Source organism: Silurus aristotelis (assembly GCF_946808225.1).
Source record: "Silurus aristotelis genome assembly, chromosome: 11".
NCBI lineage: Eukaryota > Metazoa > Chordata > Actinopteri > Siluriformes > Siluridae > Silurus > Silurus aristotelis.
In genome coordinates this window covers 29078882-29106763 of record NC_139584.1, presented here as the reverse complement: position 1 = coordinate 29106763, position 27882 = coordinate 29078882, and the positions used below count along the sequence as shown (strand labels likewise).

At 43.2% G+C, this 27882-nt stretch overlaps 3 protein-coding genes and 1 long non-coding RNA gene across 15 annotated transcripts; 2 read left to right on the top strand and 2 right to left on the bottom strand.

The window, feature by feature from the left end:
• The first annotated feature begins 856 nt into the window (after window positions 1-856).
• On the top strand, window positions 857-13651 carry golga1 (golgin A1). 7 transcript variants are annotated; one of them, XR_014535653.1, is made up of 25 exons: window positions 857-1083; window positions 1503-1763; window positions 3727-3817; window positions 4397-4471; window positions 4889-4986; window positions 5096-5128; window positions 5701-5817; window positions 5903-6072; window positions 6173-6284; window positions 7069-7164; window positions 7541-7666; window positions 7755-7850; window positions 7953-8048; window positions 8150-8245; window positions 8458-8610; window positions 8753-8848; window positions 8947-9036; window positions 9140-9242; window positions 9340-9488; window positions 9754-9912; window positions 10185-10244; window positions 10574-10831; window positions 11078-11164; window positions 11810-13407; window positions 13459-13651. XR_014535653.1 is itself a non-coding variant. In XM_083554234.1 (24 exons), exons 2-24 carry the CDS (start codon window positions 1632-1634, stop codon window positions 11888-11890), a joined length of 2574 nt encoding a protein of 857 aa, XP_083410360.1. In that variant the 5' UTR covers window positions 857-1083; window positions 1503-1631; the 3' UTR covers window positions 11891-13651. The 7 variants fall into 7 exon arrangements, 3 of the variants coding, with proteins under 3 accessions (XP_083410360.1, XP_083410359.1, XP_083410361.1); XR_014535654.1 differs by having other exon boundaries at window positions 11810-13411; XR_014535655.1 differs by having other exon boundaries at window positions 11810-13423.
• Window positions 13652-14232: 581 nt separating this feature from the next.
• On the bottom strand, window positions 14233-18649 carry arpc5la (actin related protein 2/3 complex, subunit 5-like, a). The gene is made up of 4 exons (XM_083554272.1): window positions 18208-18649; window positions 17258-17330; window positions 15991-16167; window positions 14233-15359 (listed from the first exon to the last, which is right to left on the bottom strand). The coding sequence occupies exons 1-4, from the start codon at window positions 18345-18347 to the stop codon at window positions 15297-15299; spliced, it is 453 nt and encodes a 150-aa protein (XP_083410398.1). The 5' UTR covers window positions 18348-18649; the 3' UTR covers window positions 14233-15296.
• LOC310733226 lies at window positions 15395-15978 on the top strand. The gene is made up of 3 exons (XR_014535665.1): window positions 15395-15590; window positions 15686-15749; window positions 15914-15978. It is a non-coding gene; the product is annotated as an uncharacterized lncRNA (long non-coding RNA).
• A 1655-nt stretch (window positions 18650-20304) lies between the features above and the next one.
• On the bottom strand, window positions 20305-27484 carry LOC310733209 (uncharacterized protein). 6 transcript variants are annotated; one of them, XM_083554244.1, is made up of 6 exons: window positions 27419-27447; window positions 25835-25902; window positions 25475-25752; window positions 24453-24728; window positions 23361-23472; window positions 20305-21450 (listed from the first exon to the last, which is right to left on the bottom strand). In XM_083554244.1, exons 3-6 carry the CDS (start codon window positions 25725-25727, stop codon window positions 20622-20624), a joined length of 1470 nt encoding a protein of 489 aa, XP_083410370.1. In that variant the 5' UTR covers window positions 25728-25752; window positions 25835-25902; window positions 27419-27447; the 3' UTR covers window positions 20305-20621. The 6 variants fall into 6 exon arrangements, with proteins under 6 accessions (XP_083410370.1, XP_083410371.1, XP_083410369.1 ...); XM_083554245.1 differs by lacking the exon at window positions 25835-25902 and having other exon boundaries at window positions 27419-27484; XM_083554243.1 differs by lacking the exon at window positions 27419-27447 and having other exon boundaries at window positions 25835-26270.
• Between the last annotated feature and the right edge of the window lie 398 nt (window positions 27485-27882).

The following is a 27882-nucleotide window of genomic DNA, read 5'->3' as shown; positions in this document are numbered from 1 at the left end:
ATCCCTATTCTCTAATCCTTAATCCCTATTCTCTAATCCTTAATCCCTAATTATTACTACCTGTTACTTAATCCTTAATCCCTATTCTCTAATCCTTAATCCCTATTCTCTAATCCTTAATCCCTAATTATTACTACCTGTTACTTAATCCTTAATCCCTATTCTCTAATCCTTAATCCCTATTCTCTAAATATAAATCCCTATTACTTAATCCTTAATCCCTATTCTCTAATTCTTACTCTATATTATTTACTCCCTATTCTCTAACTCGTACTTCCTGTTCTCTATTTACTCCGTCCTATCTATTCTCTATTCCCTAATCCCTACCTCCTGTTCTCTATTTACTCCGTCCTATCTATTCTCTATTCCCTAATCCCTACTCCAGATTCCATAATCCCTACTTCCCATTCCATTTTCTCTGTTTATTTCTACCCATTCCACACGAATTATATCATATTCCTTATTCCCTGATCCTCACTCCCTTCTTCATATTCTCCCTAATCCCTATTCCATATTCTTCCTATTCTCCAAATTCTATAATCTCTATTTAAGTCAGTAATCTCTAATCCTTACTTACTGGTCTCCTGTAATAACATAATAAAGCGATGCGTTTTTGATAATGAATAAATAAATAAATAAATAAATAAATAAATAAATAAATAAATAAATAAATAAATAAACACACACACACACACACACACACACACACACACACACACACACACACACACACACACACACACACACACCGCGAATAAGCAAAGACAGGTTCATCCGAGTAATCCTCAGCCAATCAGGTTCCCCCTCTTTTCTATCGCTGACCAATCAGAGCCTAGTCCCGCCTCCCCCCCAAATCGTCACGGCGAATCCGGTGATTGGGTGATGACGTGGTGGAGTCAGTTAGCACGAAGGCTAGCTGGAGGACTCTGTTCTAACTCAGAGGGATATAAATATAAATTATATATAAAAGATCCACACAGCATTAATATAAGATGAAAGGGAAACCGGAAGTGCTCGTGGACCGGAAGGACGTTAAAGCGCTGCTGAAATGATGACTGTTAGTTTGTGTGAGTTTTCCAGAAGGTAAGCTAATGTTCCGGTCTGCACTGGATTCCGGGTGGGAATTAGCATTGCTGCTAGCAGCCGGATGTTTATGATCTTAGCTGTTAACTGAGGGATGTGACACTGATGAGTTATGGACAGAATATCGTTTATAACGCTTATAATGTGGAAAACTTTATTCCCTAATTGTTCCCTGCTAATCCCTAATCCTTAATCCATAGTCTCCTCTAATTGTGCATTATAGACACATCATTTGGTCACTAAACTCCAAGCAATGCATTGTGGGATCTTTCTACGATCCCGCCGGTGTCCACGGTGCGACGTTTATTCGCGTCCCCCTGTTCATCAATTATCTCCACTTAACGTGACGTCACATGAGACGTCTGTGACGCTCGAGATGATTTTTGTTTGTGTTTCTTTTTGTTGTATTTTTTTTTTAGATGTGCTGCGTTTCTCCTGAGGGCGTCCAGCGTGTGTCCAGCGCGTGAAGACTCCTCGGTGTTCTAAAGCGCCGCGGCCGCCGTGTGAGACGTCAGAGGCATCGTGGGTTCGTCTTCCTCGTTCGCTTCATGATGTTCGCTAAGCTGAAGAAGAAGATCGCGGAGGAGGCGGCGACGGCGACGCCCCGCCCGGGACGCCTGCCTCGCTCCTACAGCAAAGAGTCCATCACCTCAGTGGGAGCTGATTCAGGAGACGACTTTGTGAGTCTGTCTGTCTTTCCCTTCCTCACTTCCTGTCTGTCTTTCCCTTCCTCACTTTTTGTCTGTCTTTCCCTTCCTCACTTCCTGTTTTTCTTTCCCTTCCTCACTTCCTGTCTGTCTATCCCTTCCTCACTTCCTGTCTGTCTTTCCCTTCCTCACTTCCTGTCTGTCTTTCCCTTCCTCACTTCCTGTCTGTCTTTCCCTTCCTCACTTCCTGTCTGTCTTTCTGTACCTCACTTTCTGTCTGTCTTTCTGTACCTCACTTTCTGTCTGTCTTTCTGTACCTCACTTCCTGTCTGTCTTTCCCTTCCTCACTTCCTGTCTGTCTTTCTGTACCTCACTTTCTGTCTGTCTTTCTGTACCTCACTTCCTGTCTGTCTTTCCCTTCCTCACTTCCTGTCTGTCTGTCTTTCCCTTCCTCACTTCCTGTCTGTCTGTCTTTCCCTTCCTCACTTCCTGTCTGTCTGTCTTTCCCTTCCTCACTTCCTGTCTGTCTGTCTTTCCCTTCCTCACTTCCTGTCTGTCTGTCTTTCCCTTCCTCACTTCCTGTCTGTCTGTCTTTCCCTTCCTCACTTCCTGTCTATCTGTCTTTCCCTTCCTTACTTCCTGTCTATCTGTCTTTCCATCTTTCCCTACCTTTTTCTTATTTGTCTGTTTCTCTCTACCTCTATCCATGCATCTTTTTCTCCCCTTTCTTCTTCTCTGATTGTTTTTTTCTTCCATTGCTCCTTGTCTGTCTGTCTGTCTGTCTGTCTCTCTCTCTCTCTCTTTCTACCTCCCTTTCCCTTATTATGTCTCACTTTTTATCTTCCTGTCTTTCTGTTGCTCTCTTTCCTTCCTTCCTGCCTGTCTGTCTGTCTGTCTTACTCCTTTTTTCTTGTGTCTTCATTTCGGTCTGTCTGTCTCTGTCTGTCTGTTGCACCGGTTTCTATGTCTTAGCTTGTTTTCTCTCTTTTTAGTCTCACCTTTTTCCTCGTGCCGTCTTTTTCCATGCGTGCGCTCTCTCTCTCTCTCTCTCTCTCTCTCTCTCTCTCTCTCTCTCAGTTCATAATTGTAATGCAGTGAACATTATCTGAAGTAGATCTGGTATCTGTGGTGTCTTCACCGCTCACACTCAGACCTTTATTACTGGACCTCATCTTCACCTGCTCTTTATGTTCCTCCTTCATGTTCCACTCTGTATAAGAGCTTCTGCTGAAGTCACATGACCCACAGTGACACTCCTTATATTTACGCTACGCATCCTGGTGAACATCACCAGCCAGCTGGAGGAAACGTGTATCAAGAGCACACAATCATCCAACCTGTGTAACCTGATACTGCTGTTCCACTTCACACACACACACACACACACACCAGAACTTCTCCCCTGAATAATTAAAAGTCAGGAGTATCAGGAATCCTGAGTGTGACTGAAGCTTTACCTCCTTCATAATCTTATAATTGTTTCACTCTACCAGGTTCCTGAACATGCAGGAACCAGGGCTGAGTTTAGTTCCTGAACATGCAGGAACCAGGGCTGAGTTTAGTTCCTGAACATGCAGGAACCAGGGCTGAGTTTAGTTCCTGAACATGCAGGAACCAGGGCTGAGTTTAGTTCCTGAACATGCAGGAACCAGGGCTGAGTTTAGTTCCTGAACATGCAGGAACCAGGGCTGAGTTTAGTTCCTGAACATGCAGGAACCAGGGCTGAGTTTAGTTCCTGAACATGCAGGAACCAGGGCTGAGTTTAGTTCCTGAACATGCAGGAACCAGGGCTGAGTTTAGTTCCTGAACTGCAGGGAAATAAGCTGACATTAGTCTTACTGTCCGTCTGTCTGTCTGTCATGCCCCTGGCTTTTGTTGTGTGTGTGTGTGTGTGTTTTTGTGGGGATCAGTGTGTATGAGATTATTTAATCTGTGTGTGTGTGTGTGTGTGTGTGTGTGTGTGTGTGTGTGTGTGTGTGTGTGTGTGTGTGTACAGGCGTCAGATGGCAGCAGCTCCAGAGATGACCTCTCATCTCAGATCCTGCGCCGGAACGATCAGATCCGAAAGCTGGAGGCCAAACTGTCGGGTATTACACATATCTCTCTCTCTCTCTCTCTCTCTCTCTCTCTCTCTCTCTCTCTCTCTCTCTCTCTCTCTCTCTCTCTCTCTCACACACACACTCTTTCTCGCTCATCCACTCGTACAGAGCGTTAGAGAGCAAGAGAAAAGAAAACACACACACACACACGGATAAAGCGATCTAGACGTACCACCACCACTATCTCCCACCCCCCACCCCACCCCCAAGAGCATGGTTGCCAGATTGAACCCGATTCACCAAAAGTACTGTAACACATTTTAGCCATTTTATTAAAAACCATAAAGAACTTTTCCCCCCTCATTTCAGTATCTCAGTCTCATTCTGATTCTCCCTCCATTTACTTCTCGACTCGACCATTTATCCTTTTGTTTTCTCCCTCTGTTTTTTTATTTTATGTTATTTTTTGTTCTCTCTCCCTTATGTCCAACCTGTGGACCCACATCCTTCCCCTCCCCTTCTCCCTATGTCCTCTGTATGTGTGTGTGTGTGTGTGTGTGTGTGTGTGTGTGTGTGTGTGTGTGTGTGTGTGTATTGATGCCTCATCCACTCCCTCCCTGAACCTAGACTACGCTGAACAGCTTCGGCTAATGCAGAAGACCAAGGAGAAGCTCGAGAATGCATTAGAGAAGCATCAGGATTGTACGTACCTGTTCTTTTCCTCCCTCCATCCCTCTATCTGTTCGTCCGTCTTTTCGTTCCATCCATCCCGTCTCTCAAGTTCTCTCCTGTGCATTGTGCATTTATCATGCCTCATCCCTCTCCTCTTTATCTCTGGTCTGGGATCAGTCCTGCTGCCTTTTTACTGTAACAACCATTTTTTTGTTTTTGTTTTTTTCCCTAACAGAAACAGACGTCTGATCTCGTTCCCTGTCTCTCTCTCTCTCTTCTCTAATCATCAGCTTTTAATTTTATCACCATTAAGCCACAAAATCTCTAACGTTTTCCTTCGTGACGGCATCTAACCTCTAAACGCCCTCAATATTTTCCTTTCCTTCGCCTCAAACCCTGTTTGTTATATTACATGTCTTTTTTTGTTTTGTTTTTTTTCCCTCTCAGCATCTATGCGGAAGCTGCAGGAGCAGAACGAGAGCTTCCAGGCCAACCGGGCCAAGATGGCGGAGGGCATGGCCTTAGCGCTGGAGAAGAAAGATCAGGTGGAGGAATTGGTTTGGATTAAGAAATAAATGAGTATGAGCTGAACCTGGACTGACTGTATTGTGTGTGTGTGTGTGTGTGTGTGTGTGTGTGTGTGTGTGTGTGTAGGAGTGGATGGAGAAGATGTCTGCTTTAGAGAAGGTAAGACTCTCTATTAATGGCTCTCGGATTGTGCGAAGCAGCAACACATATTTACATACATACATTATTCACTACTTATTTACATACTTACACACTTTAGTGTTCTTCTTGCTTACTTACATATTTACAAACTTTTTTTGTACCGACCAACTCGCATTCATACTTATTTACTTCCCTACTTGCATACTTACATTCCTTACTTACATTTATACCTGCTTTAGTGTTTACATACTTACATACTTTACTTCTTACGTACTTATTTACTGACATACATACTTACATACTTACATACTTATAAGTATTATATATTTGCTTTTCAGATTAGTGCTTTATTTGCTTACGTTAGTTATTTGCTCTCTTCTTTAAATGTTTATTTACTCTTTCGCTGACTTTCCTGCATGCTTATGTACACACACACACACACACACACACACTAACCTCAGTACTCGGCTGCTTACGTACTTATGGCTCACTTCCTTGCACGAATGCCTGTTTAAACATTTACTTTTCATTCATAATTCATCTCCTGCTTGTTTTCATAATTGAGTCTTAATTGTGTGTGTGTGTTTTAGGACAAGTCGGCATTAGAAGCTCGCCTGGACCAGAGTCTGAGTTTGTTCCAGAAGAGAGACGAGCAGGACGAGCTCGAAGGCTTCCAAATGCAGGAGCTGGCTAAAGTCAAGCACATGGTCAGAGACGTTTCTCGTGCGTTCCTCGTCACGTGACCCGATACGCTCGTGCGTGACGCGACTCTTGTGTGTGTTTCTGTGTTAGCTGTTGCGTAAGGAGGAGCAGCTGAACCTGAGAGAGCGAGAGCTGAAGCTGAGAGGAGAGGAGCTGAACACGGCCCGGGTCACGCTCGCTCAGACGCAGGATAAACTCTACGAGCTCGGAGAGGAGCACGAGGAGATGCTCGGCATCAACGCACAGCTGCGAGCGCACAGGTACCCACAGCGCAACTCCAAAAACCAACACCTTTTTTTTTTTTTTATTCTGGGCGTCCGTGTAAGAGTATGAGAGTGTGACCATGACACGTCTTCACAGAGACAAGCTGCTGCGCGAGAAGGAGGAGGCTGAGTGGAGGATCTCCAACCTGGAGGCCAGAGAAGAAGAGCTGCAGCAGCTCATCCAGCAAGTCTCTGACGATTTCCAGAAGGTAATCCACACGGCGGAAAATCCAGACACGAATAAATGCGCCGCAAAAGTATCGGGACACCCGATTTCCCCCAAACTTTCCTTCTCATACACTAGGAGACTCAAAAACCTGTTTCAGCAGGACAATGCCCTTGTGCACAAAGCCAGAACATCTCCATGAAGATATGCTCTACGTGGGTTTGGAGTGGGAGATCTTCTGCTGTAGAGCTTCAACCCTATTGAACATGAATGAATGTGAACTGCACCCCAGGAACCTCCTGAACCTTCTCACCAACATCAGTACCTGACTTTACTTGTGGATAAATAAATCTTAAGCAAACCTCCACAAAATTTAATGGAACATCCTCCCAGAAAGGTGGAGGTTATTATAAGAGCAAATGTGGAACTAAATGTGGAATAGAACATTCAAAAAGCACAAGTCCTTCGGTCAGGTGTCCACAAACTTCCGTCCAAATGCAGTTTTAAGGAGCGATTGACGGGGCCCAAGCACCATGGGTCTCCTCGTAATTCCCTATAAAATGTTCAACCAAAGAAATATCCACGATATCGATCAATCATTCCCAAGTTTATCGCTGACAAAAGCAGTTTAAAATGGAATAGTGACACACTTCCTGTTCAAAATCAAAGATGGCCGACTTCCTGTTAAGTGGAGTTAACGGGTGCAGGTGTAAAATAAATAAATAAATATTATTATAATAATAAATAAAAAAAAAGACACAAAAATAACCAGTTTTTGAGTTTATCTCTTCTGAACTCTCTCTCATCACAGTGCGACTCTGTTCCAGGCTCAGAGCGACGCGAACTCTCTACAGAAGTCCATGGAGTCTCTTCAGGCTGAACACGACGACCTGAAACTGCAGCACGAACAGCACAAGGGCAAGGTGACGACTTCCTCACCAGGGCCGAGCAATACGGCGCAAATATCGTATCGCGATTCTAAAAGCCGTCACCGATATCGATCCCAGACAAACAAAGAAAAAGCTGGAGGATCAGATATCGTAAAGAAAAATATTTATTATGGAATTCAAATCTTCAAAGAACGATTTATTCGATTTTCAATAAAATAGTTTTAAAAATTCTTTAGAATTTTACAATAAATATTTTTTGAATTTAAATGTTATATTTGCATTGATTTATTATTAATTAATATTTTTCGGGGGGTTTTTTTTAAAACGTTTTATTTAGATTTTAAATATCAATAATTTTATTTTTATTTTTTTTTTTATGAATTTCGAATACTGCCTTGTGATTGGTCAGGCTGCCGTGACGGAGGAGGAGCGGGAGCGGCTGCTGGCTGACCTTCAGGAGAAAGCTCTGTCTCTGGAGCGCAGGCTGGAGGCCAACCTGTCTCAGGATGAACATTTCCAGGAACTGCTCAAAGAGGTGACGATAACTAAACACACACACACACACACACACACACACACACACACACACATAATGGAGAACTAATCAATTTGCATGTGTGTAGAAATCGTTATTGGTGCACAGGTTAGACGAGACCAGAGGAGAGCTTCTGGAGGAACGGACCAAACACACAACATCAGTGAGCACTCTGGAGGCACAGGTACATCTCTCTGAAACACCGTTTTGTGTGTGTATGTGTGTGTGTGTGTGTGTGTGTGTGTGTGTGTGTGTGTGTAAAGTCATGGTTCTGGTTGTGGGTCAGATTTCCAGGTTGAACACGAACGTCTCTGAGCTCCAGACACTCCTGAGACATAAAGACGACTCGTCCAGGTCCTACAAGGAGAGGACAGACACACAGGTGAGAGAGTTCTTCTTGCAGATGGTTTGTTTTCTACGTGTTTGTGTCGTGACATTTTGTGTGTGTGTGTGTGTGTGTGTGTGTGTGTGTGGTGGGTTTAGATAGCTGATCTGGAGCAGAAGCTGAGCCACACAGCAGAGAGGTCGAGGAGTTTGGAGCAGCAGCTGGAGGAGAAAGAGGCCCACAGAGAAAAACTGGTAGATCCCTCAATGAATTTATTCGTAAATTTGATCCATTTCAGGGATTTTTTTTTTCCTTTTTTTAATTCTGTGCATAAAATGCAAAGGAATCCTTCTCATCCTTCTCATCCATATCATTAGACTGTCATGACTGTCACCTGTTCATATGCTGTATGTATGAGATCGTAAGGTTGTGCACTGAGTGACCTTTTGACTTTTGTCCCCTGTAGCTGGCGGAGTGGGCAGAGGAACGGGAGCGGTTGCAGCAGCAGGTGTCCATGCAGAGGCAGAGAGGACTGGAGAAAACCGCCAAGCTGGACGAGGAGATCCTGGTGCTGCAGAGAGAGAGGGAGGCGGAGATCAGCTCGCATCGGGAAAACGTGGTGTGTGCGTGTGTGTGTGTGTGTGTGTGTGTGTGTGTGTGTGTGTGTGTGTGTGTGTGTGTGTGTGTGTTTGAGAGAGATTAAATCGAGAGAGAAAATATCTGAAAGCTGATTCCTTGTGTGTGTGTGTGTGTGTGTGTAGAGGTTACTAGAGGAGCAGAAGGCTGCCCTGTTGAAGGACAGAGCTGAGCTGGAGAACAGTGTGGAGAAGCTCAATTTAGAACTTGAGAACTCCAAAGTGAGCATCCGTACAAATGTTTTTTCTATTTATAATTTTTTTTTTTTGCAGAAAATCCGTTTTAAGTGTGTGTGTGTGTGTGTGTGTGTGTGCGTCAGGCGGAGTTGAACAGCAGACAGACGGTCAGCGTGGAGATCGCTAAAGCTCTGGAGGAAACCCGGAAGCAGAGAGAGGAGCTTCAGCAGCAGGTTCCTCAACCAAACACACCTCACTGTATCCCTGACAATACGGAGCGCCAATAGGGCCATACATTCCCCAGTGAAAAAACCCTGATTGCCTTGTGTCTGGCAGGTCAGCAAGATGTCCGAGTCTGTGCTGAGGGCGGAGCAGGAGGCGTGTCAGCTTTCTGAGCAGGTGGGCGTGAAGGAGGCGGAGTTAAGCCGTTTGAGGGAAGGTGAGACTCGAGAGCAGGGTGTGGGTATGAACAGAATGAGTGAACCATATAAACATATATATACAGTGGCTAAAGTGTGTGTGTGTGTGTGTGTTAGAACTGGAGACGGTGCGGTGCAGTCTGTCGTCACTGCAGGTGGAGTGTGAGGCTCTGCGTAGGGAGACCGAGAAAAAAGACGCTGAGATAGAAAGTTTGCACCAAGAGATTCTTACACACACTCAACAAGCTGAAGCAAATCAAGCTCAGGTGTGTGTGTGTGTGTCTGGCTTTCTGTCTCTCTCATTTCTCCCTTTCTGTCTCTACCTGTTTCTTCATCTGTATCTTCGTCTCTCTCCCTTTCCGTCTGTCTGTCTGTCTCTCCATCTGTCAGTCTCTTTCCGGCAGTTTTTCCGTCTGTCTCTCTACATGCCTTGTTTCTCTTTTTCTCAGAAAAAAATGTTATAGCATGTGTTCACTGGCTTTATTGTTTTTTTTCGCAATAAAAAGTGTGTGTGTGTGTGTGTGTGTGTAGGAGTGTGAGGTGCAGGGCGATGTAGAAAGCAGCACCGCGGCGCAGCTGCAGGACGAGGTGTGTGTGAGCGAACAGAACGGCAGCGTCACAGTGGGCGACGTGGACGAGCTGCAGAAGGAGAACAAAGAGTTGGAGCAGCAGCTCAGTGAGAAAAACAAGGTCGGTCTCTCTCTTTCTCACACACACACAGTCGTGCGTATACTGTTACACGGGACTGTTAAACATGCTGTGAGACACTAGAGGGCAGTGTTCACTCAGCAATCACAGCTCTTCTAATCATGAATCCGTATTATTATTATTATTATTATTATTATTATTAATTAAAATGTTTATGTGAAACATCAGTGAATCCTGTGTGTGTGTGTGTGTGTGTGTGTGTGTGTGTGTGTGTGTGTGTGTGTGTGTGTGTGTGTGTGTGTGTGTGTGTACAGATGATTAAACAGCTGCAGCAGAGACTGACCGAGCTGAAGAGGACACTACAGAAAGAGCTGGTGGGTATAGTGTGCGTGCGTGTGCGTGCGTGCGTGTGCGTGCGTGTGCGTGCGTGTGCGTGCGTGCGTGCGTGCGTGTGCGTGCGTGTGTGTGTGTGTGTGTGAAAAATTGTAAGAGTAAAATTGAAAGAGAAAGTTTGAATGTGAGAGTGAGAGAGAGAAACACAGAAAGAAAGAGTGTGTCTGAGAGACAGGAAGAGAGTAAAAAGTGTGTGTTCGTTTAAGAAAGTGTGTAAAACAGGTTTTCCCCATCGTTGTGTGTGTGTGTGTGTGTGTGTGTGTGTGTGTGTGTGTGTGTGTGCGCGCGTGTGTGTGTTCTTGCGGAGCAGAAGCTGAAGCCGGATGCTGACTCTGACAGTAAGGAGAAGCTCCAGGAACTGAAGCCCAGCTCAGAGGCTCTGCTCCTGGCCGCGGCTCCTACTCCACCCCCCGGCTCCGGCTGGGGTCCGGGTCCAGGCCCGGGCTTCGCCGCAGTGACGTCCCAGACGAAGGTGACAAACAGCTCGGACCTGACCGACACACGGGAGATCAACTTTGAGTACCTCAAACACGTCGTGCTCAAATTCATGTCCTCCAGAGAGGCAGAGGTGAGATGCTCTCATCACGATGGCCGTCTAAAATTAATGGCACCCCCAAAAAATAGTTGGAAGGATTTATTGTATCGGTTTGTTTTCAAAATCGGCTCAGCCAATCAGATTTGAGAATCTTATCATATTTGGGTTAATTAATTTACGTTCACGTTTGAACCTTCTGGCAGAGGCAAACAGGTTATGAGCTAAAAAGAACACAGGGTTTTTCCCACCGATCGTGACTGAAGAGTTGTTTCTCCGCAGGCGTTTCAGCTGATCAGAGCCGTCTCGGTGCTGCTGCATTTCACACGTGAAGAAGAAGACATGCTCAAACAGACGCTCGAGTACAAGGTGAGTGTGTGTGTGTGTGTGTGTGTGTGTGTGTGTAAGACCCCAGAACTCTGTACGAACTGGGCCACGGGTCCCATGGAGAACCCGTATGTGGGTCTGAGGACGCTCTAGATTAAGAAATAGCAGCACTCCGATATTTATATCCCACAACGACGCTTCGGATTCAGGAACAGCCTCTGCACCAGAATTCATTTGAATGGAACTGATTATAGTATTATATTATATTCATCATCAATCGAACAGCCATTTATCTAATCATTTTACAATCCTGGGTCCAGACGCCGTCTCAGAACGAGATACACTGTAATGTCAAAAGTATCGAGACACCTGACTTGTCCAGCCCGATGTGGTTCTTGCTCCTGTGCACAAAGCTTCAGCTGCATGAAGATATGCTTTACATTGGTTAGACTGGACCTCCTCGCCCCAGGCCTCCTCACCCCAGGCCTCCTCACCCCAGGCCTCAATTCATTTATTAGTTTATTTAGCAAATTTACGTCACCATTGCCATAATCATGATTTTATAATTCAAAAGCGTTCACGCAGGAGACCCCCGTATCCCGTCGCATCATTGAATTCTGGGAAATCCGTCTGCCACGTCGCACCTGTATTAAGACGGCACGTTGCGTGTATGTGTTTGTTTTGCAGATGTCGTGGTTCGGCTCCAAGCCCACCCCCAAAGGCATCGTCCGGCCCTCCATCTCAGGAACCACAAGCAGCTGGATGTGAGAGAGCGAGCGAGTGAGAGAGAGAGAGCGAGGTGAAAAAAAAAAAAACATTTTAAATAGTTGCGGAAGTTCACGCAGTGGATGGAAGTTCCGCACGATAGTCTCGGATTGTTCCTTCTCTCTTCTGGGGTTGTTCAAAGCTTCTACTCGACCAGCTTTCCAGAGTCTTTGGAGTGAGTGAAGACACTACGCCTGGCTCTCGGGGAATTTTCCTTTAAAGAGCACCGCGTGAACTTTTTTCTTTTCTTTGGCGTTTTTCGACGGGGAGGGTGGAGTTTTTCAGGGGATGGACTTTATAATGAAGAGCAGCGTGCATGGATCCCGACATCGAACCACCATGAAGCATCTTCCCTTTACCTGCCCGGCGAACGTGTAAATAACGACGAAGCACATTCCGTACGTCTATTTATATACCTGTACATAGCGAATGTTTAGAAAATCATCGGATGTACAATTTCTTTTTCTTTCTTCTTCTCCTTCCCGCACCAACGTACGGCGTCGAGAGCATTACCGCGAGAGGAGCGCGCATGCCTTCTATAAGAATTCAGATGATATTTATAATATATAAAAAATAGGTGCTATTTTATTCAGCACGTCGGTGGGATACAGTTTTAGGGATGCAGCAATTAAATTTTTTTTCCTTTTTTTTTTTTTTTTTTTAATCTGATCTTATGAAACACGTCACTTCAAAACTCCGGAATTCAACGCTTCTATCTGGGTTTTTCGTTTGTTTGTTTTTTCCATAAAAAAAAAAAAAGTCAATGATTTGATCTTCAAACTTCAAGTTATTTATGGATAGTTTTTTTTTGTTTTTTTTTACGAATCACTGTGATTCTTTTTCGGATGTTTTGATTAAATTTGTGGTATTTAAAATACTCCATATTGAAATCCTTTTGAGTTCAGAATTTTCTTTTTTTTTTTTTTTAAGTAATCAAAACTTTACTGTCACTAATAATTAATCATATGAATTATAATAACTACTAATTAATAATACAACATTATGCACATGTCCAACTAAACTTATTTAAGTTTTGTTTTTTCGAGTCACAAGTTGTGTTTAGAGGATTTTGTTAAAAGGCGCTGAAGACGCAGACACGTGACCTCGACAGGGGGCGGTGGTCTGTAATGAAGCTTTGCAGTTTGTGTGAAATCCCTCGTGTGAAACTTCAAAGAAACATTTGAAGCACAAATTAAAGGGGAAAAAGATTTGAAAATTGTCTCAAAAGAAATCATTTGATTCCCAAACAGCAGTTGAGGAAAATATCACAGGTGACGTTTTTTCCCCTCACATAACAGATCGGATCGGATCGGATCGGATCATCACTAATTAAACCGCTCGCTTTTCAGGTCCAAAATTTTTGAATCAACGATTAACATTATTCAGGCCAAAATTTTCAATATTCCTCGAGATCGTTATCCAGAAACCAGTTTAATTTATTTTCTGAATATTGAGATCAACTGGAAATATTTTAGTCCGCCTTCTCAGCCGTGTGTGTGTGTGTGTGTGTGTGTGTGTGTGTGTGTGTGTGTGTGTGTGTGTGTGTGTGTGTGTGTGTGTGTGTTTAAAAGGGAAACAAAAACCATCAAATCACACTGTTTTTGTTTTTCTCTCCGGGTTGTTGAAACTCCGCCCCGTACCCCGATTCAACAACGTACCACTGCACGTCTGATTGTTGTTTTGTTTTGTTTTTCCCTCCAACAGACTGTCAAAAAAAATGAGGAAAAAAAAAAAAAACTTGAATAAATTATCTTTTTGATCAGATTTTTTTGTTCGTTATTTTATATTATGAATTTTGAAGCTTTTACATTTATATATCGTTTATATAAATTTATATAAATATCTAGAAGACTTCAGGTTAATTAACAAAGGCTTGGAAAGCAGAGGTGGTGATATAATAAACGCATCACTTATTTATAAACATAAATGATCATTATTAATTTCGTTATTCTTGAGTAGTGAAATTGACGACAATTTTATTAAAAATTGTATCAAATTTTATTTGCTTTACATCATTTGTTAAAGAATTTTATTCGAAGGGGAGGTTGTAGCTCAGCGGTTACGGCTCTCTGGGTTACTGATAAGAAGGTCGGGGGGGGGGGGGGGTTTAAAGCCCTGGTTTTGCCAAGCTAACACTCTTGGGGCCCTTGAGCGAGGCCCTTAACATTCTGTGCTCCAGGGGGCACTGTATCATGGCTGGCCTGTGGAATCATTAAAGTATTTTAAATACATAATTTATGAAAAGAAAAAAAAAATAAAGAAATTTGAAGAAACTTTAGATGTGATTCAGTTTGTATAAAAATAAAATTTAAATATATCAGACTGCTGTCTCATAACATCAAAGCCCAAGATATAGAATATTTATTGATTAAACCCAACGTGTGCGTGCGATTGAACGCAACAAAACAGGAAACATCTGAGGAACGGATGAAGTGATCCAGAGCGAAGTCTGAACTCCAGACGTTTAAAACAGACAGAAAGAGACGGAGGACAGATTTGTGATCTTTATTGCACCAGGCACTTCACATATAACCCCTGACCAACCCCCCACACCCACACCCACACATATATATCTGCATGTCCTCAATTATGTCTTTTGAATCGTCAAAAGGGCGGGGCTTAAAGACAATCGACCAATCACAAACCTTTATATATCAGTTTTCTTTGTAGTACTTGAAATAAAAATATCAGTGAGCTATTTAACTCATTCCATTCACTATTTCAAGAAAACCAGCCTGACGTGACGCTGTTCAAGAATTAAGCCCCTCCCCCTTCCCCCCGCAATCAGGACTCGCGCAACCTCCATCTGACACGAAATATATTTATATCATTAAATCCCCACTTTATATATTAATCATCTTTATGTACAAAAAAAAAAATCTGAAGAGATCTGAAGAGTGTGTATCTGAGAGCCGGAGCTTCATCTTCATCCGGTTTCCTCTTTTAAGTCACTGATCTGAAAATCATTCGATAATAATGTAGAATAAATACACCACACACACACACACACACACACACACTTCAGGTCGTTATTAAATAAAGCACACAATTCGATTTAGTGTGTGCGCACGAGTGTGGTGTGTTTGTGCGCACGAGTGTGTAGTGTGTGTGCGCACGAGTGTGTAGTGTGTGTGCGCACGAGTGTGTAGTGTGTGTGCGCACGAGTGTGTAGTGTGTGTGCGCACGAGTGTGTAGTGTGTGTGCGCACGAGTGTGTAGTGTGTGTGCGCACGAGTGTGTAGTGTGTGTGCGCACGAGTGTGTAGTGTGTGTGCGCACGAGTGTGTAGTGTGTGTGCGCACGAGTGTGTAGTGTGTGTGTGTGTGCACGCACTGTCCATATTTAAGGAAAAATGAAAATATGGTGGTTGATGCCGTGGCTCTGAATTGTCTTCTTCTTTTCCTCTTTTTTTCAAACGGATTTCCGCGCCGTCAGGACTCGTATGATGGAACCCAAACCTCCGACAGCAAACGCCTGTGAGAGACAGGGAGAGAGAGAAAGAGACAGAGGGAGAGAAAGAGAAAGAGACAAAGAAAATTTTAAGATTTTCGTTTTGAGGAAAAGTTTATAATTAATATAACGACAACATTTTCTATTAGTTACAGTAAAGGAGGCGTGGCCTTTCTGCCTGTCAATCTCAGGAAAAGAATGTGTCAGTCATAAAGAAGGAGGTGTGGCCTGTGTGTCAGTCATAAAGATGGAGGTGTGTCCTGTGTGTGTCTTATTAATAAAGGAGGTGTGGCCTGTGTGTGTCAGTCATAAAGGGGGTGTGGCCTGTGTGTGTCTTATTAATAAAGGAGGTGTGGCCTGTGTGTGTCTTATTAATAAAGGAGGTGTGGCCTGTGTGTGTCAGTCATAAAGGAGGTGTGGCCTGTGTGTGTCTTATGAATAAAGGAGGTGTGGCCTGTGTGTGTCAGTCTTAAAGGAGGTGTGGCCTGTGTGTGTCTTATTAATAAAGGAGGTGTGGCCTGTGTGTGTCTTATTAATAAAGAAGGGGGTGTGGCCTGTGTGTGTCAGTCGTAAAGGAGGTGTGGCCTCTATACCTACTAGTCAAAATTGGTTCTCAGCGTTTCACACCACACACTCTACTGACTCTCTCTCTCACCTTTTCGTGCCACTGCAGCAGGATGGCGCTGCTGTTATCTGAAGGCTTCTCGAACCCTCTGTAGATGTACTTCATCAGCAGATCCACGCCGTTCTTATCCAGAGATTTCACGGCCGGCTCGATGTCGCTGCTCTTAAAAGAGGTGAGAACACGCAGCACCAAGGCCTGGGCACGTTCCTGCAGGAGAGAGAGAAATATACAATATATATTATATATTTATATTTAGGGCTGTCAAAATGAAACCGTTAATAACACGGTGACGCAAATCCATTTTAACGGCAGTGATTTTATTAACGCACGATTAATGCAGCGCCAATTTGTGTTTGACCGTTTTTATTAAATAAATAAATAAATAAATAAATAAATAAATAACGCTCTAAACCGAATTAACAAACCGATAATTTATAATCGGAACGCCACAGCTGTCCTCCTTCTGCTTTCTAAAACAACATATTTTACATTGAAGCTAAAAAAAAAAAAAAACGCTGCCCAAATGAACACACGCACGTTAAATATCACGGCGTGTTCTATACAACTGATGGCTCTCACGTGTCGAAGAACAAACTGCTGTTTCTTTAAATACAATAACGCTTTTATAATCCGCCAGAAGATTCGTCTGATCATTGGGGAATGTATTTCAGACGCCTAAAAAAAAAAAACGGCTGGATCTAAACGGTATACACGTTGCGGTCAAAAGTATTGGGACACCCGACTTCTCCAGCCATATGCGGTTCTTTTCCAAAAGATGGATTGCGCTTAGCATTGAATTTTTCCTGCTCCAGCACGATGATGCTCCCGTGCACAAAGCCAGCTTCATTAAGATCTGCTTTCCGTAGGTTGGACGGGTTGGATTGAAAGATTTCCTGCTATTGAGCTCCAACTCTACTGAACATGAACAAGACCTCCTCACCTTCTTCTGAATATATCTCCCACATCTCCATGAAATCTAGTGGAACATCTTCCCAGAAGATTAAATGTTGAATGAGATGTTCAAAAAGCAGCACGTACCAATCCTAAGATCGGGTGTCCACAAACTTTTGGCCACACAGTGCATGTTGAGTCACACCTGTCAGCGAAGGTGACAAGCTCCACCCACCATGGTTCATACACCACATGTCTCGCCAAAACTCAAAACTCGAGTTCCTGTGACGGAAATGGATTTTTTATTTGCTAGTTACAGAACTAACTTAATTACAACAGTGGTGAAGGAAAAAAAAAAAAAACTAGTGCAATGAGAAAAGGATGAAGTGCAGAGTGAGAGCGTTACCTTTACGGCCGGGTTTTTGGAATCGATGGGCGGGTTCTTCAGAGCCACGTGGAATGCCGTCATCAAGTCTCCTGTGCATTAGAGTCGGTTAAGGAAGACAGGTAGGGAACTGGTGAGGCATGTGAGCCGGAGGGCGGAGCTAGGCGCCGATGACATCATCAGGTGCCAGCCGAGGCAGGAATTTCGTTCAAGCAACGCTGCATGCAGGAGCTCGCTTTACCTGTACACGTTTTATTCCTTAACCAGAGATCGCACGAACTGGGTCACATGACAAAATGACAAATCATTTTGTGTGAAGACGCGGAGTCACACGCCAGACAAAGTTTGTTTCTTTTTTTTCCCACAGATTATTAAGACAAACCGGTTCTCGTGGCCATCCAGAAGAACCGCATTTCTGCTCCTAACACACCTGCAGCAGGTATTTACAGTCCAAACAGGAACACCGAAGGACGTCTACAAACATCATCACTGATCACTGTTTAACTGATCACACACACCTTAACAAACAGGTAACCCTGGTAACCGCATCTCATTAATCCACCCCTGGTGCCCCCTGCCTCGTTCTCCTATGGACCGTTCCAGCAACTTTATGGATTCATTTCTTATACCATGATGTTTAGGTCACATTTTACGGAAGGAGTCTCCAGTTTCAGCACAACGTCTCGAGCGTTTGTAGCCGCCTATAACGTGACCAAAGACCGGAAGTAGCTTAAAAAGTAACAATACATTTATATACAGAATAAAAATAAAACTACACGAGTACCAGGACAGTGTTGAATCCGGTGGTTAAGATCTACTGTACATATCTGATGCGAATGAATGAATGAATGAATGAATGAATGAATGAATGAATTGCCGTGAACGCGCGCGCGTTCTCGCCTCCCTGACAGGCGTTAGACAGCGCTCGTGCGCGCGCATAAATAAATAAACAGGGTTCTGTTGAAGGATATTGCCTGATGAGCGCGTCCACCTCGGCTCCGTCCGGTCCCTGCTGCTCCGCCGACTCCTCGTTCTCGTCCACGAAGCGGTTCTCGTCGTACTGGTCGATGTCTACACCCCTGAACCGCGACCACAGCGTGTTCTTCGCCATGACGACCAGAGAGCGGCTCGAAGGGGGGAGCAGCTGGCAGGCGCGCGCTCTCTCTCACACACTCTCACGTGTTTCTCTCTCTCTCTCTCTCTCTCTCTCTCTCTCTCTCTCTCTCTCTCTCTATCTCTTTCTCTCTCATGTGTTTCCGGGCACGATAAGTGGGTCTCGCGCTCCCGTTTACCGGTAACGTTACCTCTCTATGAACCCGAGCATCTCCGCACAGCGCCGCCACTGCCGCTGCTGAGCAAACCGGAACCGGAAGTGCGTGCGACGCCGCTGTTTCCGCTTCCTGTGAGGTGACGATCTGCAGACTTGGCAGTGAAATTAAAAATACTATTTAATTATATTGTAATTATAAATAATTACATTACACTATCATAGATAGATATATTTTCAGCTTATAACAATATATTTATATATAAACAATAAACTGTTATCAAAAAATGGCTGATTAAAAATTAATCTAAAAGAAATACTATTAGTTATTTAATCAAATACTTAAATTAAACCGTAACATATAAATAAATAAATGAGCGAAAATGTAAATAATATATATATATATATATAGAACGGCAGATACACCAACAACAGAACACACCACATATTATTATTATTATTATTTATAAATAATTTTTAAATACAATTGAATAAAATCAAAACTACTCATACATGTATATATTAATATAAAACATTAAAATATAAACATTTCTAAAAAATGTTATTTAGGTATTTTTTAACAAATGAGTCAAGTGTGTGCTGGAGAATTTATTTCTTAATTAACCCATAAACAAACAATTAAATAAAGAAATGAATAAACAAATAAAGAAAGAAAGAAAGAAAATATTTAAAGGTAGGGTTTTGGGATGTGTTGGATGAATTCTGTTGGTTTTCATGTGGGTTTTATTTGATTTTATTTCATTTTCCAGTAGATGATCGATGCTACCAGAATGCAGGAGGTCTTTAGCCTGTAGGGGCCGCCAGTGATCTTTAATCTTTCCTTTTCTATCTCCAATTCTTCAATTCTATCATTTCAATTTCCTCATCAAATCATTTTTAATAAATGACAAACACGAAAATCTGTCCCCAGTGAATTATTTGATTCTTTGGTGTGATTTGTGACTCTCAGAACATCACTGAGTGAGTCTTTTTTCTCTCGTCTTCATACTTCATATTAGGCCAAGATCTTTCTTTCATTCTATCTCTCCATTCCCTGCTTGCTGCATCTGGACAATTTACTATACATCTGGGCACCATAATTACCCTCTACTTGTGTAAACCCCTTTATACATCCAGCTTATAGATCACACGTGGGCTCATAATGTAAACCAGCCCAGTGTGTGTGTGTGTGTGTGTGTGTGTGTGTACACATTTTTATCACTGACCACCTCTGACATCCTTTTCCTCATCTTGACGGAGCAGGGGGGAAAATATTTACCCCTGCCGGTGAGAAGGGACTTCAGGACATTTACCCCAAAACCACACAGACTTTAATAATGAGTGTTAATGGTCAAGTCTGTGTGTGAACTCAGTATAGCATTCATTTATTCATTCTCTCTCTCTCTCTCTCTCTCTCTTTCTCTCTCTCTCTCTCTCTCTCTCTCTCTCTCTCTCTCTCTCTCTCTTTTCTCTCCCTCTCTCTTTCTCTCTCTCTCTCTCTCTCTCTCTCTCTCTCTCTCTCTCTCTCTCTCTCTCTCTCTCTCTCTCTCTGTTGATTTATGAGTTCACCCACCCAGTAAATGACTTTTAAAACAAATTGAAAGGCTTTTAATGTTGTCTCGGGATTTTGCCTTTTTATAACCACTGCTGCATTTAAGTCTTTTCAGTCCTCACGTGGTGGAGCGTCACGATGCTGCGGTGCTGTACGTAACAGAGCATCTATAACGTGTTCGTGGGATGAATGTGAATGCAGCCCAGGCCTCCTCACCTCCTCACCTTTACTAATACCGCTGTAGCTGAATGAATCTCAAACAAATCTCCACAAAATCTAGTGGAACATCTTCCCAGAAGAGCGAAGGGTATTATGAAGGCAAATATTCAGAGCATCTGCAATACAAATTTTTATCAAATAATACAGATATTATCTGACTTCATATCCTTTAAACTAAACATGGCTTTTTTTTTGCATTTTCAATTCTGCAGGAGTAAAAAAATCACCACCCTGGCAACCAAGTCATTATATAATATTTAATGAATGCAGCTACAGTAAACACACTAACAGGAAGGAACACGATAATTAGGATGACACAACACGCCTTGTTCATCCAGACCACCATGTCAGTCCAAACCCCTCCACCTGTTGCTTCGTGTATGTAGCTCACACACACTCTTGGTCTCCTGAGGGCCTCGGGGCCCCCACACGAACGTCTTGGTGGTTTTGGTTTTACGAGATAGCAGAGGCCCACAGCACCACTCCGAGATCGTTATTTTGGGGCGTGGAGCAGTTGTTCCTCTGGGTTCTGTTTTCAAGATGTTCTGATTTCCTCTCCTGTCTAAGCTCGGGGGTGTTTCAGTCGCAGGTTTTACGGCTCTTTTATCGACTGGATCGTGCTGCGCTTTGGCTTGGCGGCGTTCCGGAGGGCGGGGCGTTCTGACGCGACGGCCAATAGAGGAGCCGTAAAACGACAAGATGGACGGCAAGTGAGAAGAGTGAGTTCCGGGGACCAATGAAGCCGGAGCTGGAAGAGTCAGGATCCTCTTCCGATTGGTTTCTTTGTTCCTTATGTGAGATTTTATCTTCATATTTGGTGCTTTGTGTCGTTCCTCTGAAACATACAGATGTGCTGCTGCTGTGAGTCGAGGCGCATCACCTGACTTTCCAGACTCTTCGACGGCATCGTGTTCGTTGCTCGGATCCTGATCGACGTTGTAACCATTTTCTTTCAGGTTCTCGTCTTTTTCGTTAAAATCATTCCGGCTGCCTCTTTGTTTTTCGACGTCTTTGTCAGCTTCTTCCGTTTCATGCTTTTGCTCGCTTCCTGTTTCTGTGGTAATGATGTCTTTAGAAGCATCACACCGTCCAGTACCTCTGGTAATGCCACCGATTTCGCAGGTCGGTCCTCGAGTTCCGTTCTGCGTTTCAGCATCCCGTCTTTCCGCTTCTTTCCTGTTGGGAAACAACTTCTGTGACTGATTGTTGCATTTCAAATATTGTAAATCTTCACACCCTCATGTGCCACATCCCCCCTCAGGAGTTCTCCTGTGTGTGGATTCGCAGTGTAACGGACCGGAACGCTACGATGTTGGGCTTCACACCATAACATCCTCACCCACAAAAGGGAACCGTTTTCATTGTCGACATTTTAGCGTCGATTTAGTTTTATTGTTGTTCATTTGTTCACGTTTCTGTGCATCATCATTATTTATTCTATTTTTTTCAGTGTAAAGATTTTTTTTACTTTTTAGTCACTTATATTTGTTAAACGCTGACATTTTTAAGAAAACAAATAAGTTCAACTCTTTGGAGGAAACATGTAAAGGATAAAAAGAAAGCTTGTTATTTCATTCCACACAACTTAAGTTGTAAAGTAAATCATGATCACAAACTCCGCCCCCTAACCGTTACATTGGATTGATTTAATTTGAATACAGAAGTAAGATCAGATACAAATATTATAAAAATAAAACTCCGCAGCCTAACATTTAATTTGGTATGAATAAAATAATTGGTTTAGATACTAATATCAACTCCGCCCCTAAGCTTATCTTTGTTTTGATTTGATACAAATAAAGTCGTAAGATCAGGTACAAACATTAACTCCGCCTCCTTACATTATCTTTGGTTTGATTTAATATGAAAGATCAGGTACAAACATTAACTCCACCCCCTAACATTTGATTTGGGATGAAGTCACCATGTGGAATATGAACAATAACTCCGCCCTTATATTTAAATTTTGATTTGATTCATTATAGATAAAAGTTGTAAGAGCATGTACAAACTTTAACTCCGCCCCTAACATTTGAGTCGGTATGAATAAAGTCACAGCATCAAATAATGAACATTAGCTCCGCCCCCCTAACATTAACTTTAGTTTGATTGAATATTAATAAAGTCATAAGATCAAATACAAACTTTAGCTCGCAAACTTTTTTCGATTTAGTACGAATAAAGTCATAAGATCAGGTACAAATATCAACAAAATGCATACATTTGTAAAATGTATAACTTTTTATTTTTCAGTCTCACTTTCACTCGAGCGTTTCTTTTATACGTCACTTTTAATTGAGTTCGACTTTAATGCTGTACCTCACACTTTCCTGTCTAAGTCTAATTTTCCTGTATATTTTGTAACCATAGAAACCAACGTGAGACATCCCATGACCCATGACTGAGTGGAACATGGTCTAAAATTGTTATTGTTTTTGGCAAAACTGTTACTACTCATTATCTGATTGAGACAAATGACGCGGATTGTGTTCTGTAGCACGATCGTACGTTACCCGTGTCTCGGATTCTGAGCACAGAAACCCTGAAACACCTGCTTCTATCGGAATTCCTCAGAAATAAAATCCGAACCCGTAGCGCCGACATGTCCACCGTGTCGACTCTGACATGATTTCCAGACCAGCTGGGTGTCCTAAACTGAGCCGGAGGGAATTAGGGGTGGACGATCAGATGAGACGAGATGATACCTGATATCCCCGATGAAGCATGCAGGGAGTTCCCACAATGCCATTTGTTCCCTCCACCCCAAAGATAAATACACCAGCTGCCTCGTAGCACACTTAAGGTACAAACCCCTGGCACTGTGGGAGGGTCTGGAATCGGGACAGAGCGAGATAGTGATGGATTTATAAACAATACGTTCCTGGGGAATGTCGCCGCCCATGAGGTTTTCATCGACACTCTCAGTATCGCTAAGTTAATAAACCTGCTTTCATTCTTAGCTAATGTTGTAACGTCGCCAGATACCCAGACTGCCAGCCGGATTGAATTCTGACTAGATTGTGAAAACACTTTATCCACACAACACACAACACAACATGAGGCTTGTAACAGTTCATTATAATCACCTGGTGTCAGGGGGCAGGGAGTTCGGCAGGTAGAGGTGAAGTACAGGATTTCCGGTCAAGGTGCCATCTGAAGTGTCAGGGGTTTTCCAAAACATCCTGCAGCCTGGAGAACCTAAACACACACACACATATGCCATTGTCTCTGAGTAAAAAGGTTTCAAATAGACATTCAATATGTCATTGTCACTCACCAGTTTCTAACTACACTGTACTGCCAAAAGTATTGGGACATCCAACCTTTCTACCCATATGTGGTTCTTCCCCAAAATGTTCCCACAATCTTGGAGGCACACAATTGTATCGGACGTCTTTGGAGCATGCAGGAGCATGACATTTTCCCTTTACGTGAACTAGGAGATCCAACCCTGCTCCAGCATGCAAAAGCCAGAAGATCTCCATGAAGATATGGTGTAAATGGGTTGGAGTGGAAGATCTCCTGCTATAGAGCTCTGACACTTTAAACATGCACCCCAGGCCTCCTTACCTCACCTACATCAGAACCTGACTTTACTAACACCCTTGTAGCTGAATCTTACACAAAGGTGTCAGGTGTCCACCAACTTGAGTTTTTTTTCCTCACAAAAAGTGGAAATATAACTCTGGAGGAACTGGTGGAAGGAGATCAGGGGTCAGCCTGTAAGACCCCCCTGAGCAAACCCACTCATTAACACCTGCTGTCTTCTTACTTCCAGATTCCTGAGCTGCCCCAGCAGACTAAGGCATTCAGGGGTAAGTACCTGGTGATTGATGGCGTGCGACTGTTCGTTTTTTTAAGTGACTGTTTATTGTGGTGGATGTCAGATGGGAAGAGTCGTCCTCGTCTCAAATGCCAGACTTGTTTACTTACTTACTTGGAGTCAACTTTGGAAACAAACATTAGGATTTGCTCCCGAGAGAGAGGGGCACTTAATCACCTGACAACTGCCTTAGTAGCTTTAGAAGGGGTCACATCACCAGCATTATTAGTACTTGCTAAAATCCTGAACCCTTTTGATTACATCTAAAAAAACTGGACTTGGGCTACAGAACAAAAGTACCAGGAGTACCTGGCATACCCGGGAGTACCTGGTGTACCTGATGAACCTCTAGTACCTGGTGTACCTGGTGTGAGTGAGTTAACATCACTCCATCTCGCCCAAGTGTTTGCTGGTGCAGTGGAGGGTCGAGGGTCCGGCGTCTCTCTGGCTCTCATCCTCAATATGCCGCTCTGCGCTCTCTTCTTCTCCTCACTCGTCTCCCCGTGTCCATCCACAATTCTCTCGGCCACGTTCGCTCCTTTCTTTACCTCAGATTCTTTGGTTTTCTTGTTTTGATCTTTGTTTCCGCTGCGCTCACGTCTCAGCGACAGAACACATCGCTTCCCACAGGCTGGTGCGGAATATAACAGCCTGCGGTTATGGTGTGTTGTGTTATGTTGTGTTATGTTATGTTGTAATGTTATGTTATGTTGTGTTGTGCTGTGTTGTTGTGTTGTGTTGTGATGTTATGTTGTTATGTTGTGTTGTGCTGTGTTATGCTGTAATGTTGTGTAATGTTGTGTTGTGTTGTGTTGTGTTGTGATGTTATGTTGTTATGTTGTGTTGTGTTGTGCTGTGCTGTGTTATGCTGTAATGTTGTGTAATGTTGTGTTGTGTTGTGTTGTGACATGTTATGTTGTGTTTTGTTGTTATGTTGTGTTATGTTGTGTTATGTTGTTATGTTATGTGTTGTATTAGTTCACAGATTTCCATGAAGAGTAAACACAGGGTCCCAGAGTTACGATGTCAATACTGTATGAATATTTTAAGTTTCACATGGCACATGCTCCGCCCTCCAGTCACAAACCGCTGCTTGTCCACGCGCCTGCTGCCAGACATATAAACTCTGAATACTTTATACAATACGGTAGTGTAAATTGCTGTTTTGCTAAATGATGTACTGTAATTTGTTACATAATAAACATATGACAGTATTTGACCCCACTCAGATCATCACTGGGTAAGACTCCTGGTCAGCTTGGCCGTGTCTCCACAGTATTTTCTCCATCGTAAGTCGGGGACTACCTGTGTTTTTTATAACGTGTAAAAGACTTTCATACTTAACGACTGCATCGACACGGCTGCCCATGTTCTTACCCACGAGCGATCCGTTCGTCCGAGGCAGCGGCGCCGACATTCCTGACGCCTCGATGCCGCGTCTGTGAAAAGCGGAAAGAGTCAGCAATCTGAAGTCATATTTCCTGAGTGCTTTGGGACTTGAACCTCGAGCCTGGTCCGAGACGTGTAGGTGAAATCCTTGATTTACAGAGAAGGACCAGGTTATGGAGGAACAGCTCCGGGCGCAGGGAACGCTGGGAGCGCTGGGAATGCTGTCACTCAGATGTCGCATGGCTGGAAGGCATGTCAGAGAAGATCTGAAAATAAATCAGAGAAAGAGAGATGAAGAGAGAGATACAGAGAGAGGAAGTATCTGTCACTCTGTTTCATATTACTGACCGGAAACATCTTCACTGCTGTCTGTCCCCGGCGCTACATTCCATCAGCGCAGTGGAACAAGTGTTACGCTAACACAGAGGGATGAAACGCCAGGATCAAAAACGCTGCCCCATCAGATGTTCATTAGCCCATCACGCTACGCTAACAAGATTTATATTCCAAACCATTTCCAGAAACTGAATGTGGTTCCTGCTAGCGGATTAGCTCAAGCGATGATCGATGGCAAGAGTGTGAAACAAACAGATACTTCAGACGTTGAGTTTCCTCTCCATCATTTTTTCTTTTCCCTTCATTTCCATGCTATCACTTTGCAGGATCTTGAACACCTGAAGTTCAGCCATCCTGCACTTTACCAGTCATATGTGGTTCCTCCCCAAACTGTTCCCACAAAGTCGGAAGCACACAATTGTGTAGGACTGCATTGGATGCGGGAGCATGAAGTTTTCCCTTCACTTGAACTAGGAAGGCCGAACCTTTTCCAGCATTACGATGCCCCTGTGCACAAAGCAAGAACATCTCCATGGGTTGGAGTGGAAGATCTCCTGCTGTAGAGCTCCAACACTATAAAGCACCCCAGGCCTCCTGACCTCACATGCATCAGTACCTCACTTTACTGCCACCATTGTAGCTCCACAAAATCTAGTGAAACATCTCCCCTGAAGAGTGGATGTTGTTCTCGGGGGTAAATGTGGACTCCGTGTGGAATGAGATGTCGACAAAGCACATTTTTAATTTCTCAGATCAGAGACAACAAAGGGGAAAAGATGCGAAAATTCTCGACATCAAGCACCAGATGACAACACGGCAAACCACAATCACTTCCAGATTCCAGCCGTAAATCAAACCCCTACTGAACACACTCGCTGTTCGAAGACAACAAATGTGAAGTGTGTGTGAAGACCCCTACGCCACCCCACCCCCCTCCCCACCCTTCTCTCTCCACCAATCAGATCCCTCCGGACCTATACGTTCTCTCAGAGTTAATGCATTTCCTGTTTTGCTGCACATATTGGTTCCAAAAAACAGTTGTTTTTCTTCAGTACGATTTCATTAATTTACAAATATGTTTCTAGGAACCAGAAGTTCCTCTGAAACTAGAAATCAAAGAAACCAATAGTTTCAAGGACCAAAAACATCTTTCTATAGTAGATACACAGCCAGAAATCAGAAGTTGCTCTCAATGCAAAATACAGCTGTAGGAACCAAAGGTCTCAAAAAGTAAAAAAAAACACACTTTTCTCAAGGAACCCAATATTTCATTTGTAACGTCACTAAAAGAAGTTATGCTTTAATTTATTTTCCAATCAGAAAATCGGAAATGCTGATCATGTGATCTCTGCGATTAGAAAACGGCAGAATGTGAAGCCACGGACATTTTTTTTGATTATTTTATTTACTTTTTATTGATTTTTTTTAAGTTTTTGATCTTATGGTGAGTTTCATTATTTCAGCTAAAGTTAAAAAAACACATTGATAAAACTGAACAGATAGAACACACACACACACACACACACACACACACACACACACACACATGACACCCGTCAGTCAGATATGATGATTTTGTTAAGAACATGGTTTTACCTGCCGCAGGTTCAGGTGCGTGAGCGCCGTGTTTATGGTTTGGTCTGTTGTCTGCGTTGCCGTGGTAACAGTTTGTTTAGAGTTTGACGATAAAGGTGAACGAGACATGCTGTAGTCAGTGGATACACAAACACAGCCAGTCTGACACCTGAGTGTGTGTGTGTGTGTGTTTGTGTGTGTGTGTGTGTGTGTGTGTGTGTGTGTGTGTGTGTACATGTGTGTATGTGTGTGAATGGACTGCATGTATGTATTGTGTATTTTTGCATATTTGTTTGTTATTACGTGCATGTGTGTGTGTGTGTGTATATGTGTGTGTGTGTGTGTGTGTGTGTGTGTGTGTGTGTAGGTGCATGTGCATGTGCATGTGTTTGTTATAAATTTGCTCTTTTTCTGTGAACATTTCTCGTCCTTGGGCCTCATGATTACACCATAAAAATGCCTATAAAGGTATTCAGAAATATAAA

Coding starts and splice junctions, on each gene's coding strand:
- golga1 (XM_083554233.1), top strand. CDS start 1,632: ATGATGTTCGCTAAGCTGAAGAAGAAGATCGCGGAGGAGGCGGCGACG. Junction 8,049..8,149: donor AGGAGAGGACAGACACACAG/GTGAGAGAGTTC, acceptor TGGTGGGTTTAG/ATAGCTGATCTGGAGCAGAA. Junction 9,037..9,139: donor GAGAGGAGCTTCAGCAGCAG/GTTCCTCAACCA, acceptor TGTGTCTGGCAG/GTCAGCAAGATGTCCGAGTC.
- arpc5la (XM_083554272.1), bottom strand. CDS start 18,347: ATGGCGAAGAACACGCTGTGGTCGCGGTTCAGGGGTGTAGACATCGAC. Junction 17,331..18,207: donor GTGGACGCGCTCATCAGGCA/ATATCCTTCAAC, acceptor ACTCTAATGCAC/AGGAGACTTGATGACGGCAT. Junction 15,360..15,990: donor TGCTGCAGTGGCACGAAAAG/GTGAGAGAGAGA, acceptor TGTCTCTCACAG/GCGTTTGCTGTCGGAGGTTT.
- LOC310733209 (XM_083554245.1), bottom strand. CDS start 25,727: ATGCGACATCTGAGTGACAGCATTCCCAGCGCTCCCAGCGTTCCCTGC. Junction 24,729..25,474: donor GACGAACGGATCGCTCGTGG/GTAAGAACATGG, acceptor ATTCCGCACCAG/CCTGTGGGAAGCGATGTGTT. Junction 23,473..24,452: donor ACTCACACCAGGTACACCAG/GTACTAGAGGTT, acceptor GTGTGTGTTTAG/GTTCTCCAGGCTGCAGGATG.